This window comes from Neolamprologus brichardi, chromosome 7 (genome assembly GCF_056152115.1).
Source record: "Neolamprologus brichardi isolate AB-2024 chromosome 7, ASM5615211v1, whole genome shotgun sequence".
Classification (NCBI taxonomy): Eukaryota; Metazoa; Chordata; class Actinopteri; order Cichliformes; family Cichlidae; genus Neolamprologus; species Neolamprologus brichardi.
The window spans coordinates 55,009,839-55,026,795 of NC_142110.1; the positions used below are offsets into that span (position 1 = coordinate 55,009,839).

Below are 16,957 nucleotides of genomic sequence, written 5' to 3' on the forward strand. Positions count from 1 at the left end.
TAATCATGAAGTTTTTCTGTCACGCTCCACTTCAGTGCCAAGAATTCAAGCTTGTGAGCTGGGTAACGACTTTCACTGGATGACAAACCCCTACTGGCATAGGCTATCACCCTAAGTCTCCCCTCTTGCTCCTGGTAAAGGGCGGCACCCAATCCGGTGGTGCTGGCATCTGTGTGGAGGATGTAAGGCAGTGCCGGATCAGCAAAACCTAGAACTGGTGCAGTGGTAAGTTTGTCAATGAGTGTGTCAAAAGCCAACTGACATTCAGGACTCCACCTGGAACCAAAGGATTGCTTGGGATCAAACTGTGAGCTCTTAGAAGTCTCATTTTTAGAGCTTTTGTGTGTGGATGGGTACCCACGTGTAAGGTTGTTGAGTGGCTTGGCGATCATGGCATATCCCTTAATAAAACGCCTATAGTAGCCAGCGAATCCCAGAAAAGATTTCAAGGTCTTCAAGTTGGTTGGAATTGGCCAGGATTTCAGGGTGGCAACCTTTTCTGGGTCTGTCTCAACACCATTTTCTGAAACAATGTGGCCCAAGTATCTGACGGATGTCTGAAAGAATTTGCATTTTTCTGGAGAAAGTTTTAACCCAAATTCTTTCAAGCGATTCAACACTCTCAGCAAACGGTCTTCGTGCTCCTCAAGGGTGTTGGAGAATATGATCAAATCATCCAAAAACACCAGGACCTCTTTCAAGTGCAAGTCTCCCATGCACTTCTCCATGAGTCTTTGGAACGTTGAAGGTGCATTAGTAACTCCTTGAGGCATTCGGTTGAACTCCCAAAACCCAATTGGCGTTACAAAAGCGGTTTTGGCTTTATCAGCTTCATCCATTTCTATCTGATAATAACCAGATTTGAGATCAAGCACAGAGAACCATTTTGATCCAGTGAGTGCTGTAAACGACTCCTCCAAGTTGGGCAATGCATACGCATCCTTAATCGTTTGAAGGTTGAGTTTGCGGTAGTCAATACATAGTCGGATGTCTCCATTTTTCTTCTTGACAACCACTATTGGTGATGAGAATGATGACTCCGACTCCCTGATAACACCAGCATCTAGAAGCTCTCGAAGATGTTTACGAACAGCTTCTATGTCCTGGGGATGAATAGGTCTTGCTTTGTGTTTAAAAGGGGTATTGTCATGGAGCTTGATATGATGCTTCACTTCTTTAGTGCAACCAAAATCCAAGTCATGATGTGAAAAAACTTCAGACATGGCATTCAATTTTGTTGTGATCCGTTTTCTCCATTCTGCTGGTATTGGTGACTCACCAAAATTGAAAGGGAGGGGTGTTGACAACATCTCCCGATCTGGGGGGTTTGTCACACTGTGCTCAGAGACTATGCAGTCATAGGCTCCCAGCTCTGCAATGACACTCAAAGCTGGTATGCAGATGTCTTGCTCTGTTCCGTTTGATACAACAACTGGGACCTGAGTGTGTGTACCAGCTTTAAGAGGAACTAGACAATTACTGACACACAAACCACCCGGCAGGCCTGAACCCGGGTGCTGAATGACAACACATTGACTAGCTGGGCTGAGAAGCTTGGCAGAACCCTCGACCACAACTGTGCAGCCAGCTGGAATTAGCACAGGAGATTTACTAAGGGTGGTCACAACACCAAGATGATCATTATAATTCTGTTGGCATGTCACTTGGAGAGTTTGCAGAACTGCTCTGTACCCGTAAGAGGTAGGCTGGAATGATGAACAGTTACTAGAAGAGAATTGTTCATAAAGAATTTCAAGTGTATTCATGCCAATAAGAACTGAGGTTGGAAAATCAGGTCTCACATCAGGAACAACAAGTGCAAGCGTTTGGACTGGGACGTCAGTCCCAAGGAAGTCTTTTGGAAATGTCATGGCAACTTCAACATACCCAAGGTATGGAACACACTGACCAGCAGCCCCCTCCACATGAAGAAGTTCATTCAATGGGTGGACTGGCTGATCAGAGAGACGCTCATTATAGAATGAAACTGGAATTGTGGTAACCTGGGAACCAGTATCCAGTAGACACGGGCAGTTGCAACCTGCGATGTTGACTTCTGCTGTACATCTGGATCCAACTAATCCTGGTGGTAATCTAGTGTGGATCTTTGTCTTTGTCTGCATTTTTGCACACGTGGCATGCTTTTTGTTCTCAGCGGGACAAGGTTGGTCCAGCTCAGCTCCTGTTTGTCCCTCAACAGGAACTGGAACTAGTTTAAATCCTCAGAAGCAGGGGACTTTTGCTTCTGCCACTTTTGTTTGTTGTCAAATTGTTTCCGCTTAGCACTTACCAATGCTGAATTGGGTGCATTTTCACATTGTGGCTTAATGTGACCATCTTCTCCACAGCGGAAGCAAAACCCTGGTTTAGGGCTGGAGACGCTAGGTTTTGGATTCTTACCAACCTTCTTCGGCCCATAGGGCCTTGAAGCTGAAGCTGGGCAGGCAGCAACCGGTGGTTTGACATTACACTGCAGTGCTGTCAAAGCTGCAAGCTGCTGTTGTATAGCTGCCATCTGTTGTGAGAGCTGTTTAGTCAGAGTGGTTAGCGCAGTACAGAGGTTAGTTTCTTCCCCAGTATTGGCAAACTGGGCATTAGCGGTGGCTTTCTGTTTTGTCGGTCCCAAATGCTGTTTCATCCTTAATGTCTTAGCTGCCTCTCTGTCCTCTTCAGTTCGAAGGAGTAAGAGAAGTTCAGGAAACTTGGGGGGGTTGTGTTTCTTTTGTTTAAGTTGGAGTTCCGATATTAAATTGTTATCCCAACATCCCCTGCAGAATTGATTCAACAGTCTGTTGTTCATGTCTTTCTCTAAAACACCTCCTCTTTTTGCTGCATGCTGTAATGCCACCTGCAGCCGCTGCAAATAGGCCGAAGGCTTTTCTCCACTGTCCTGGAAGGTGTCCATGAACTTGGCATATAACTCTTCCCCATCCTGCACAGTACCATAGGCTGAGTCAAGTTGTTTCATATAAACTTCTGGTGGTGTGTCAAGGCTGAGGTGTTTTACCATATTACAGGCAGGAGGCAGTAGACTGTCACGAATCAGTCTGGTGCGCTGCAGATCAGATATAGATGGATCTTTCAGGGCTAATTCCACACCTGACCGCCATATATCATAATCTGTCTCTTGAATTGGCCTGGGCACTCTACCAGAAAACGCTCTCAGTCGATGGAATGCATGCAGCGAGCTGTCCCCACTCCGAACAACGTGTTCCACAACATAGCGTTGTACTTCAGGAGGGTTGAGATCAGCCGCTGGAATGGAGGCAGAATGCCTCTCTCCACCTTGTACTTCAGCACCACTGGCAACAGAAGGGGACTTTGTCGTAAGAGAGGCTGGTAGTGAAGGAGGAAAGACTGAATCGGGAGGTTTTGAATCTTCTGGTTCTGCAACCACTAGAGTCTCTGGGTCGAGCTCTGCAAGGGACCGGCGTATCTGGGTCATCCCCTCACTGAGGACTAATGCATAATCCCTCCCAGATAATTTGGCTATTCTTTTTAAGTCTGCCAAGTAAGTATTTGTCTTGGAACCACTAACTTTTGATGCATAAATTTCAGATAGACTCTCCATGTGGAGTTTGTCACCTGAATCTGAAATAGATGTGTGCGGTAACAACTGAGACAAACGCGTTAAAGATAAACCCGAAGCGTACTCAGCGACAAGCATGTTATTAAATTCAGATTCTGGTGAATCTATAGTAACCTTGCGGCCTATGTCACCATACTGTTCAAGGAAATGTATGACTTCATCAACTGAGTGCTCAGTTACTCCGTCGATTAAAACCGCATTTGGGATCTTAATGGCAAGTGTCTCAAAAACTTCCATTATGGGGAAAAATAAATTGGTGAGTTTGAATATATATTAATTACTAACCAAATCAGCTCCTGGCTGGCTCGCCAAGAAATGTAACACTGATGACGCGCCAATGACTCAATACAGGCTAGGTATTGGGTGAGGTATTATGGTCATTATCAATCAGTGAAGTATTATGGTTATTATTATTAATCAGAAGATCTAGGAATGCTACAGGAGCTGATGGGCAGTAATTAATAAACACACACAACACAAAATGCTTTTGCAGGTATCATGTATTTAACCGAACCTCAAAGAAAATTAACAAGAAAAGAAAAGGAAAACTTAAATAATCACTCCTGCTGCAGCTATTCTATTAACCAAAAACCCAGTGAGGGTGCACAAAACAACTAAGCCAATTCTTCCGGCTTGTACCAAGCACCATAGAAAACAGTTCCCCATAAACAACACTTGTTGACATCAAAAACACTGATCCACACTGAAGTCCATGAGTTTTATCTGAGTGTCCATGAGAGATGTCCAAGCGCTATTGTCCATAAACGGGGGAATGGTGTGTATGAGTGTGAAAATCAGTATATTTAGAAAATGGGGACAGAGCGTCGTCTTTGATAGCTTCCTACCCAACCAGTGGAAGCTTCGATTGCGGAATGAGTCCTGCTCCTAGCCGCTCATTGGCTCGCCATCCTTTTTCATACCCGAAAAGGGTTCACCTGGCCTGCATTAAATAAACAAGGCCAATAAGAATTCACAAGAATAATACAAAAAATGTCAGCCAATTAAGCTAAAAACATTAAGTTATTCTTGTTCCTGTGTACACAAATAAACAAACAGTATATTTAACCAATAAGGATTCAACTGAAACATTTCAACTGCTATATACAGACTATATAGCTTCACAGCACTATTTATTCAACAAATACCAGTCAAATCAAAATCAAATTGTTTGGACCGGCAGCAACCAATTAGCGCCAGCTGGTAGCAATACAAACAATCAATTAAAAGTTCAAACTCACCAATTCCGTTCTGTTCAGTGCACAACAACACTATGGCTCTGGCTCACAGTAACCAGCATCTAAGTTGCATAAGTTAGTGGGTGTTAAAAGAAGCATTAAAACGGAAAAAGCAAGTGTTTGCCAATACAAACCTGCAACAGCTCTGTCACCTGGCTTGCCTCCACGCATCTGACAGGAGGAAGCCGGGACAGGCTTACTATGACCCACATGCCGTCCGATTGGCTGAGCAAAGTCATGTGGTTGGAGTCATGTACCTGCGATGCATTCGATGGCAGGAATAAGTGCAGGAAACAGATTTTACTCTGGGTTACATAGTCCAACCAATATAGGGCTGATCACCGTGCTTTACAATGAAATGTTAAACTTGACACGTACCTCCTCATCCAAACTCAAAACACTATAAGAAGAAGACTTAGACTTAGAAGTATATATCTCTAATATGGTCAACTGTGTGAGCTGTGAGCACAGAGCCACGCCCATCTACCGTTTAAACCTGCTTACAAGGGGCAGCCAATCAGAAGATGGTTGACTAAAAGGGTGCACAAACACCTTTTTTTGACACAGGGTGAACTTAGGGTCTGCACAAACTGTCTGTATAAGATAAGATGATTAAGTATTATTGTGAATCATGCAAAGCTATAAATTCTTAGGTATCTCTATGAGGTGAATGAGAAGTTTCTTTCTTGAGATATTACACATTGTATTTGCTAATATTTAAATGCTACCATTCTACTTGGAGAGCCCTAACTGTGGAAATCGCTGCTGTGTTTGCTGTGTTTTGCTTTTTTGTGTTGTTCTCGGCATCATGCCCACGTTATGCGGCTGTAGCCACTAAGCTAACACCTTGTGTGGCCTGTTTTGCCTCCTTTTGCTCTCCCAAACGATTTGTCCTCAGGTTGGCACCGTAAAAAGGAATGTGTTGTCAGTCAACAAACCTGTTATAAAGAAGGTAAAGACAAATGGAAGAAAAATTACTTTGTTGTCTCAGATCTGACAGCACCTTTTCCGAGTCTTCCCCGAGTGTTGACACAAACTGGCGTCTTTGTATTCCCCTTCCTGTTTCCATCACCTTCCACCCCCTAAGCTAAGCTAACTTGTCGTAGCTTCTTATTTAGCTTACAGATGTGTGTGGTGTCAGTCTTTCAGTCTTAACTCTCAGCATCAGTTTCTCAAAGTGTTGAAGTGACATTTTTTTTGTTTGTTTTCTTTTGTTTTTTCACTTTCACAAACGTGCCAAATCAGGAGTCAGCCCCAGGTGATCTGCAGTCACCTTTGACCTCAGAGAGCATCAACGGTACAGACAATGACAGAGTTACACCAGATACACCTCAGCACCCCGAAGCCAGAGCAGAGCCTTCCCAGAATGCACTGCCCTTCTCACACAGGTAAACCAAAGCTCACTGGATCGCAGAAACAGTCGCACTTCTTGTTTAGTAACGTGTAACATCACTTTTCAGCACTTTATTTTAGTTCAGACTAAAGTCAGTTCAATCCAGCTGTCAAGTAGTTAAAAAACATCATCAGGCATGTAATGGTTACACAGAAAAGTCATCACCAGCTGGGTCTTCATTCATATTAAACAGTCTGGAAGCCTGAAACACAAAGAATTATTCATGGTGGTCAGCTCTAGGCTGCATAGAGAGACAAATTCTGTTGGTTTTGTAGGGCACCTTTTTTCACAACACACACTTGAGTGGAAAGATTTATTCTTTATTTTTGAAGCCTCTGTGTAAATGAAAGAAGATGAATTTTCATGGTAACCAAACAGAATCAGCTGTCAAAGAATTATTATTATTATTATTTTATTACATTTAGCTGTTTTTGCCTGAAATTCCCACATGATCAGCATCTTTGCTCATCCCACCGGAGCACTCCACAGATGCCTTGTTAATTTGCATTATGGTGGTATGAAATACTGCACTTGTACATCAGCGCACAGTAGAGGTTAATATGGAAAATCTGTTTCCTGGCCCAGCCTTTGATTGGCTCTTTGGGGACGGGACAGCCACCATCTTTTCTCTCATAGATTTCCGTTTAGAATAACACGAAGCTGAAAATAAGCACACATGTACACACCTCGTGTATAGTAATAATTACACCAAATGCTGTTGAATGTCACTGTGGGCTTAAGAAAATTCTGAAGGGCGTTTTTCACCTTTTTCCAGTTATTCCCTTTCCTCCTTTGTCCATTTTCAGTTCATCCAGCATTAATAAGCACTGGGAGGCAGAGCTCGCGGCGCTGAAGGGGAACAATGCCAAACTGACGGCGGCTCTTCTTGAATCTACAGCCAACGTCAAACAGTGGAAGCAGCAGCTGGCAGCCTATCAGGAAGAAGCTGAGAGGCTACACAAACGGGTATCACTCTGTCCCTGCACACAGGAAAGTACTCACTGCGTGATCCCATTTTACCACGTCTGAATGCTTTTTCTTTTCCTTTTTGGATTGCAGGTGACGGAGCTGGAGTGCGTGAGCGGCCAAACGACGGGGATTAAATCTCAAAAGACTGAACTCAACCGAACAATAGAAGAGTTGGAGTTGGCTTTGAAGGCTAAAGAGGAGGTACAACGAGTGCTTGTTCGTCCTGCTGGGTTGAAGTCGTGGATTTTGCATGCCTGGACTTTGATTGGTGCGTTTACCATCTGTTCTGAGCTGTTCACTCTTTCTGATCATGCTTGCAGGAGTTGGAGAGACTTAAAGCAGAGGTGGAGAGTGCCAATGAGTTTAGGTCTCAAAGAGATTCCCTCACACAGAGGCTACAGGTGAGTATTGCTCAATGATCATGTGTTGCATAAAGATTAATGCAGTCTGTAAATAGTGAGTAAAAATAGAAAGAGCAAAAAATCTATGACCATCCCAAGTCCAGGAAGTGGTGCCAGATGGGTTTCAGAGTTGCCTTTTCCTCATAATAACATCAACAAATATAATAAAATCAATCAATTCGTGCATTATATAAATTTTTGTAAAAACTGTTTTACCACACAGTAACAGATGTTAATAAAACAGTTACAAATGTGGTTCTGTCTTTGGAAACCAGGTGAGGGGTAAAGTGAACTTTTAAAGAAGGAGGTGCTTGTTTCAGACTGTATTTAGTATAAATATTTCAAAAATTCACCGTATATGTAAAACATGGATTGTGGACCAGTATTTCAACGTCTTTTGGCGGTTGCTATCTTTTTACAAAACCGTATTTTTTAACCAACTGGCACACAGAAGTGCTAAAAACTGCAGTTCCTCCATTGGCCACTTAAGTCAGTCCTCATAAAGTATCATGGCTAACTTTACAGCATTAGAAAGAATGCTTATAGCCTAGTAGAGATAGAAAAATTTTGCAGTGCATCCAGATGTTGGAGTTAGGGGTGTGGCCACAGTGATTGACAGGTTTTCTGATACAGGCAGTTGCAGCTCTACGTCTGCAAGCCCCTTGGCTGTGTGTGTGGTGGTGTTGTCTTTTGGTGCCACTTAATGGCATTATCTGGCCACAAGTGATAATGCCATTACCTGTTTAGTGTTACAGCCTCACTGTGTATGATGCTGGATACTGTAGCTCCTCTGAAGAAGAAAGCCTCTAATCAGACGTACTCCAGTCCACGTCACAAACATGTGACTTAAAGCAGATAACTCGAAAGTTTGTTGCTCAATAAAACGGCCCTCTGTAAAGCTAGAACGTCTTATTATCCCTCACTGATTGAAGGAAATAAGAACAACCCTGGGTTTCTCTTGAAATTTTAACCATTGGAGAAAACAATTTATTTATAGCCACCCCACAGACGTATCATTATGTACAGCAACTTTCAAAACTACTGATATTTATTTAAGCTCTTTCTTTCTGATTGATCCGAGGTAACTTCAGTAATTACTTCCTTTGTTTGTAGACCCCATTCCTTCAAGACTGCTCAAAGAAGGCTTTGATCTTAAATATGATCAATCTGTATAATGTAAAGCAGCGGTCCCCAACCTTTTTTGCGCCATGGACCGGTTTATGCCCGACAATATTTTCACGGACCGGCCTTTAAGGTGTCGCGGATAAATACAACAAAATAAAAGTAGTACCGGTACCGAAAAAAAGAAGATTTATTCATAACACACTTGAAAAGACCCAGGAAAACCGAGTTAACAATAAAAACGATAACAAAATAACGCTGAAAACCGATAAAAACCCTGAAAACCATACATTTCACACCTGAGCCTCAACTCTCGCGGCCCGGTACCAAACGACTCACGGACCGGTACCGGTCCGAGGCCCGGGGGTTGGGGACCGCTGATGTAATGGACTGCGTATCTGTGGCCAGTGTACTCCTAGTACCCGATAAAAGGGGAGGCTTGTGTCAGGAAGGGCATCCAACGTAAACATTTTTAGAAAATCCAACATGAGGTTCATTAATAAAACGTCCATACTGCATTGGTTGAAGCCCGAGTTAAAAAATATTACCAGTGCTGCTAACCAGCAAAGACAAAAAAAAATGCGAATGGGTCACGAAGGCTTCAGAAAGGGCTTGTTTAAACTAAACAATGATTTTCAGTGGAGTCCCAAATTACAAATATGAAGCTAAAAATGTGCGTTTTTAAAGAACGTGTGTTGTTTCCATCAGGAGACAGAGTTGAGAAACCAGACGCTGGAGGCCCAGCTGACTGATCTGGAGCAGCGTCTGGAGAGCAGCCAGCTGGAGCGGGAAGCCTTTCGCAAAAGCCTGCGCTCCCTGCTGGAGCTGCTGGATAGCAAAATCTTTGAGATGAACGAGCTGCGGGACGCACTGGCCAAGCTGCTGGAGGCCAGCTAGACGGCGAGAGACGAAGACTGTGCCACCACCTCCACCAACACAGCAGCCAGCGCCGAGACTTTTACCGCATGTCGGCACTCACCTGCTCACTGACAACTTGAATTCTCTTTTTTTGTTTGTTTTTTTCCTCCCACACGCGTGTAAAAGTTTACACACGACTTTATACTTTAACACACATCCACGCTCAGATCGTTTACAAACCGCCATGTGAAGCCTTCCCCTCCGCTCCACTCTGGAAAAATCCACAGAAGCTTTCCTCGCTCTACGGAAACATTAAAGGCGAAATTCGCTTTTTTCTTTTAAACGTTGCTTTGGTGCGTTCAAATGCAGTCACTCAGAGTCTGTGATTGTTCTTGTTTTCTATTCTCTTTTTTTCCTCTTTCTGACTTTTTTTCCAGGCACAAATCTTTATTAAAACCCACGTCACCATCAGCCAAATAAACTCTGAGATCCATTCGGTTATTTGTTGTGTGGACTCAACATAAAGAGGATCCGGAGGACGTCGGTATCTATCGTGAAATATTCTTCTGAAATATATGAGCAATACAAAAGGGCAGCACCAGAGGGTTTAAAAAAAAACATTTTCCACTCTCACTTTCAGGTAATTTTACTCCTCTCGGATACGTTTAAGACATCGAGGTGGGATTTTACACAAACGTCTTTTCTTTCTTTCTATACGCTTTTTTTAAGGATATAACAGATTCATAGTGCACTTGTTCATGTGTGTGAGTGAGTCAGATGTTTCTTTTCCCCTCTTTGTTTCTGTTGCGACATGAAGTGCAATGATTGAATCCTTTTTTTTGTTAATTTATTACTAAAATTTGTGACGATGATGATTATTATTATGATGGAAGTTGTACAAAATCAAAGTATCTTTATTTACATCTCATTTTCACTTAATCTTTTTTTTTATCATGTGGTACGTGAGTGTCAAGATGTTGAAACCTGGCAATATTTTTGAGCTGTTTATCAAAGGAAAAAGGAAAATGCGGCGGGTTGATTGCAGTTTTTTTTTTCTTTTGCCAAATAATGTTTTCCTGTACAGATCTGAATTTTTGCTGATGTTGCCTTTGGTACAGACATGCATCAATGGTAGCTAAGTAGCGGTACTTTTTATTTGGTGGGATTTACTATTGCCAAAAATGAGAGGAATACGATTCAGCGTGTACACCTGAAGAACACTATTTAAGGGCTTGTTGTTAGCGCGGGTACATTCGGGACACTTGGATGGATTTTTGTGCTGTAAAGGGAAAAAAGAAACATTTGAATAAGACTTTGAAATACTGATTAAACCACATGCTTACAGACACAAATTGTAATTTTGAGTTTTTAATAAAAGAAAACCAAATGAAAACGCTGCAGTTGTGTTTTAATGAGCATACTTCACAGTAAACCAGCCCTGCTGTCATAAACCTGGTTTAAATAAATCTGACTGCAGTTGGACTTGCCTGGTTAAGTTTTAACTTGCGTCCTATTTCAAAGCTTGTTCTTTGAACTATTTAAGTACCAGCATACTGTCACTTTTCCAGGCATTCAGCACGTCAACCTGAAACATTTAAATCCATGAATGTTTTTGTTTTTGCATCTCAACTAGCAGGAAACGTTCCCACAATGTTCTAATGGTGTTTTGAATGGACCTGTCAAACTGAAGGACTCATCAGGTACTGACAGGCCAAGCAAAGTGCAGCTCTGGCAGCAGCTGAAGCAAAACCCCAGGTACAGACATGCATCAATGCCTGTTCCTGTTAAATTATTTTCCTTCCCACTGTCACCAAGGGCTTGCTTGTAGGAGGTCATCTGATTGCTGGGGTTTCCTCTGTATTATTGTAGGGTCATATAAAGCACCTTGAGACTAATTATGTTGTGATTAGGTGTTATATGAAAAAAACTATTCGAAATAAGGTCTGGGAAGAGTTCTTTCAGTTCACTGACAAAGAATTTTGGTTAGGTTTAAAGTAATTCTGGCAAACTAATGCATCTCAGGAGGAAACAGTACCCACACTGTATAGTGGGGATGGAGTGCTGGTGATTTAGCTATGCTGTGGAAAGAATAGTTTGAGGATCTCCTCAAGCCTCAAAGAAGAAGCAGAGTCTGGGGATGATGGGGAACAGCTCCTCAGCAGTGTCTGCTCTGGATTAGCAGACTGGATTGGTGGGTTTCCTCTTTAAGAAAGGGGAGCTATTAAAACTGTTAAAAACACAGACGTGTTGTTTAATTGTCTGTCTGTGGGAATAAACTTGAAAACAGTGATTCTCAGGAAGGTGAATAAAAATATGATTTTTGGATTCTGTAAATGGATTATGGACTAGAATGATAACAGCATATTATGTGGTGGTTAAACTCTAAAGAAAGATTCAAAAACAACATTTTGGTGCATCATTTTATTTTGAAAGGAAAAAATATACATATATATATAAATGGCCTTTAGAAAGCAGAGAGGAATGTCATGATAGGAAACAAAAAGAAAACCTTAAAGTACATTTACATTTGTACGCTTTAAAAATTCTTTAAAATATGAAGTTTCAATAAATACTTCAATACATTTAGGCATGCGGATATATTTTTCATGATTTACATTTCATTACAGTATCATTCTTAAAAGCCCCCCCAATCTTCGTTATTGCACTTACGTTGTAACTGGTTTGTCATCAAACCAATCACATGCATAAGGTCGTAAAGGTCAAACTGGCAAAGAGTTATGGGTGGAATTTGAAATCTACCAGAGTTAAAATGGTTTAAAAAAAAACAACAACTTAAAATAACCCTGTAAAAGTTTTAAAAAAAAAAGAAAAGAAAAAAGGAGAAAGTCAGATCATCTGCTGCCAAAGGTTTACACTCATACAGATATATTTAAAAATCTAACAGGATGAAGAGGAACTGCGTGCAAATTATTCATGATGACTTTAACACTTAGCAGCAGTCTTTTACTCTGACAGTCGACTAATTGCCTTCCTGTTATACAGTATGCAGAAAACATAATGCTACAGTTAGCTTAGCTTAGCATGAAGACTGGAACACAGCCCCACATTTTTAAGAATTTTAGGAGTGATACTGTTGAGTCTGTGTTTCCACTTCTGCTAGTTTAGAGACAAAAAAGATTTTTCATTTTAAAAAATCCAGTATTCAGACACATGAAACATAAACACACTTCCCTAACATTTGCTATGTGTAGTTATTTATTACTTTAAACAAGGCCAAATTCAGGTTTGTCAGAATTCGATGGTCTGTGTTTAAAATCAGCCAAGTAACAGTCCTGCTTTGACATAATTACATCATAAAAAAACCAAAACAAGCGTCTAAAACTCATTAAGTATCGCTTTTAAACAGAGAAGCTAGCTCTGTTTTCAGTCTTTATGCTAAGCTAAGCTGGTAATCATTCAAACACAGCAGCACTGATGTTATCAGTGCAATGTCAGCATATGTGGGAAGAAAAAAGAAGACATACATTTATATATATGACATGTTGCTCACTCAGTGCATGGCTTATCAAACAGGAAAATGTGGGATTAGTTTTTCAGTTAACAAGTTTTCTCAACAGATATTAAAAACCAAACCAAACACCCCCCCCCCCCCCCCCCCCCCCACACACACACACACACACACACATCAACACAATCAACAACTCCAGTAAATAAGGTAAGGAAGCAAGCTCGGAAAACATCTTTCATAAAAGAAGGCAGTGGAAAGACAGCATCTCTCTGGTGAGGAAACTGACAGTAAAAACAACAAATGAGCGCAGCACAATAAATAGAAACGTCACACATACTCCTAAAGCTCCTCTATGAATCCCTGCCACACCGTGTAAAGCATCTGAATTATTACAAAATAATATGCTGGTTATTTTCATTGTGTGGAGATAATAGTAAAAAATAAAGACAAGAAGGAAGAACACCTATCACCGTTTCCTAAAGCCAAAAGCAATGTCTTCAAATGTGTCAAATATCTAGGTTACGGTTAGCTAATGTGCAGCTAACTATCACATGCTAAATGAAACAGAAAAAAGAAGCAAAACAAAAAAAACAAAACAAAAAAAACAAAGAAAATTCTCAAATTTCAACATATCGGCCAAATATCATTACACTACAAGCTGATATCGGCCCCTCTTGACAACGCTACACCCCCCAAAACAACAACAAAAAAAACCAAAACAACGATTTTACCAATATTAGTCAATATTTTCTTTTTGCCAGATCAATTTTGCACTGTTGAATTCTTTAAAAAAATAACACAATAAAGAGATTAAAAGGCAGTTATATTCTAAAATTAAGATGAATTTGTTTGCTAGCACAAAAGCAGAAATATACAGGAAAGAAATGTCAGTCAAACTCTTATTTTAGAGAATGTGAAATTCTAGACCGATAACAATCTGTGGATCTGTATCTAAAGAGCCGAGCTCCATTATAGTGAGTCATATCTACTTTTTTTTGCTTTTTGGTTCTGCTATTTGTCAATGATGAATCAAGATCAAAGTAACAAATGAAAGGGAATCTGGTCCCAACAATATTTCCATCTGTAAGGTGGACAGTAAACTCTGCCAAACACAGAAAACATCCAAAGCTACATTCAAGAAATCATTTATACTTCAAATGGAGCTAAAGTAGAAATGTCATACAGGTATAGATCTGTCAAAATACTGACCTGGTGTTAACGGCATCCTTAAAAAAGAAGTGGAGGATGCACAACAACAGATAAAGCTTGTTATGTAAAACCACAGCTCTTTGTGTGCTGATGATTACAGTGTTACAGTGTGACTATGATGGGAACACCAGGGGCCAGATGTGCTACTGGTCTACATCAGCACCAAGCTAAAAGACGCCGGCAGGTTTTCTGTGTGGCTGGCTTTATCGTTTATGTATTAGACAGATTTTTCAGTTCAGAGTGCAAAGAAGAAAAAAAGCGACACATTTAAGAGAAAAACTCGAAAAATTGTGGCTTTTGTTTCAGTCAAAAAGCATCGCTTTACTTTTCAAGGTTCAGCTAATCTTCTGGGATCAATAACTCATTAGAACAACAACACCTTTTTTCCAGCATGTTCATAAAAAGACACGCAAGTCACGCTCTGACCTGGACTGACAACACAGGGACCGTCTGCAAAGTGTAATGCCGAAACGTATAATACATACATATCCCGTTAATCAAACCATATGTAAAAACGTGCTTCTATTGTTTTATTGTTATTTTATTTTTTAACAATTTGCAGCAATGGACCACCCAGAATCTACATGTTGGTGACATAAATGAGAACAATATGAGAACAATTGCTGATATGAACGTCTTTTTTCAGTGTTGAACTTTATGATCCCAGTGCTGTCTGTACAGGTCAGATGATGACTTTTAATGGAGTTGGTTTGGTATGCTTGAAAGGCATACCGAACATATTTGTATGGCTTATTAGTCCCAGGAGTTCACATATCTGAATTTCTTCTAACTTAACCTGGAAACGTGTAACGACAGATTCCTTTTTCCGAGTTTTATTCTCGTAAATTTGTACATTTTTTTCCTCGTACATTTGACACTTTTTTCTAAAAAATGTACCACATGTTTGTGTACATATATGAACCACCGTGACCCTAATATGCTTTTTAAGTTCAGGCATTTTTGAGTTGAATTTGTAATTTTATTGAACCTATTTGAGTCTTGTCTTTGTCCTGAATATGAGCAGCCTCACGCAGCATGCAGGAGTGAAACAGAGTCATGAGCACATTTACAGTTACAGTAAATTTGACAGACAGATGGTTTGGGGATGGCCTTACTCTGGTCCTGCCTGAGACCATTATCCCAAGAACAGCTGTCCCAAACTCCAAGATCCCACGCAGACTTCATCGAGTTCTAACAGAAGAGTTCGCCTTTGTCTCAAAACATATAGATTCTCCTTCAGCTGTTTTAGAGTGAAAACCTACACTTGCTGGATTACTTGCTTCCTCGTCCGCTCTGCATGTTTACACTGCCCTCAGGAGACTGCAATGGTTGAACTGGTGGTTAGATTTGCACATTATGAGCATTATCAGCACATTCTTGCATTAGTAGCATCACATCGAGTAAATCTGGCCCCAGGTCTGTTATTCTCACACATATTTAGAGCTGAAAAGCAGCAAATCTACAAGTTTGCGTTTGTCTTTGATGACCGGCCGAGCTGTCTCATCCTGTGTGAGGTGCAGGTAAACAGAGATTTTACACATTTGCAAGATGACTGGATTATTTTCTAACAGCCCTCAGAGTATTTGGGGGCACTTTGTACTGCAATCAGGTGCTTTCACAGTTCTAAAGCCCTAAAACAGATGCTGGACGTTCAAATTGATTCCGATAAACTGCGTGGGTGATTACACAAAACATCATCTCAAAGTCAAAGTTTGGCGATTTTGTAAATATGAATGTTAATACCACTCTCGTATGTACTCAGTCCAACTATTCCTTTAAAAAGATGTACAGTACAAATGCTTGTTGTGTAGTAAAATGTAAACGCTCAGACTGAAGGTTTACCATCACTGTGAGCAAAATTCGTGTCCTCAAACAAACCCGTCACAGCAAGCTACAGTACGACTCGGACGTGATGAGAGGTCAGAGGTTGTATCCTCGCCCAGAGAGCCACAGCAATGACATAAAAAAAAAAAAAAGATTAGTGGTCCATCTTTACAAACAGCGTACATGAGTAAGAAAAAAATCCTCTAATATATATTAAAAAAAGAAAAATCGAGGGTTTTTGTTCAAATTGCACCAAGAAATCTCCAGGTGACTTAACCCTGGCTTGCCTGCTTAACTTGGTTTCACCTTGTTTAAACTCTTTGTGTTAAAAAAACAAGAAGGTGGGGGGGGGGGGTTAAAAGATTCCTTTGACGAACCGCATTAGTTTTCCCAGTCAGTGCAGGGAAGACCTTCATCCTCTGACTCTGACTCAGGAGAGGCCTCCTTGATTCTCCTCAGAGCCTCGTGAATGCTGCGGGTCAGAGCGTCGGCCGAGTGGGGGAAGCTTTTGGGATGACGCTGCTGCTCCGGTCTGGTCCGTACCTTCCTAAGCCGGACGCCCTGTCGGATCTGAGCCAGGATATTGTTGCTGTCGTCATCCGGATCCGGGCCCAAGACCCGCAGCTCAGCCTTCCTCAGGTGGAAACTGCCCCGCTTGAGTGAGGCCAGCACCTCATCCATGGGAGAGCTCGCTGAGAACACAGGGCAGAGACAATTAGCCTCACAGTGTTTAGGCTTGGTTCACCGTTTAGCACACGGCCAAACAACCTACTGCTGACACACAATTTAGCTCCACCCTTTGTTTAAATACACCATTTCCCGTGACTGATAAAATGCTTAAATTACCTCATTTAAAAGTAGGTACCGAATGAGTGTTATGTGCCTTAC

The 16,957-nt window shown here is 41.2% G+C and overlaps 2 protein-coding genes across 3 annotated transcripts in view; one reads left to right on the forward strand and one right to left on the reverse strand.

Moving 5' to 3' along the window:
- The window catches only part of homer1 (homer scaffold protein 1), a 32,560-nt gene extending 21,635 nt beyond the window's left edge, over window positions 1–10,925 (forward strand). Inside the window, exons 5-10 of one of the 2 annotated variants that reach the window (XM_087843891.1) lie at window positions 5,723–5,776; window positions 6,070–6,212; window positions 7,024–7,183; window positions 7,277–7,387; window positions 7,507–7,587; window positions 9,418–10,925. In XM_087843891.1, the coding sequence (XP_087700017.1) occupies window positions 5,723–5,776; window positions 6,070–6,212; window positions 7,024–7,183; window positions 7,277–7,387; window positions 7,507–7,587; window positions 9,418–9,606 (738 nt within the window). In that variant the 3' untranslated portion in view covers window positions 9,607–10,925. The remainder of the gene's footprint in view (window positions 1–5,722; window positions 5,777–6,069; window positions 6,213–7,023; window positions 7,184–7,276; window positions 7,388–7,506; window positions 7,588–9,417) is intronic. The other variant, XM_006796895.3, reaches the window with a different exon arrangement.
- A 2,259-nt stretch (window positions 10,926–13,184) lies between these two features.
- Window positions 13,185–16,957, reverse strand: part of jmy (junction mediating and regulatory protein, p53 cofactor) — a 28,061-nt gene continuing 24,288 nt past the window's right edge. Inside the window, exon 10 of the mRNA XM_006796896.3 lies at window positions 13,185–16,761. Coding sequence (XP_006796959.2) covers window positions 16,451–16,761 — 311 coding nt within the window. The 3' untranslated portion in view covers window positions 13,185–16,450. The remainder of the gene's footprint in view (window positions 16,762–16,957) is intronic.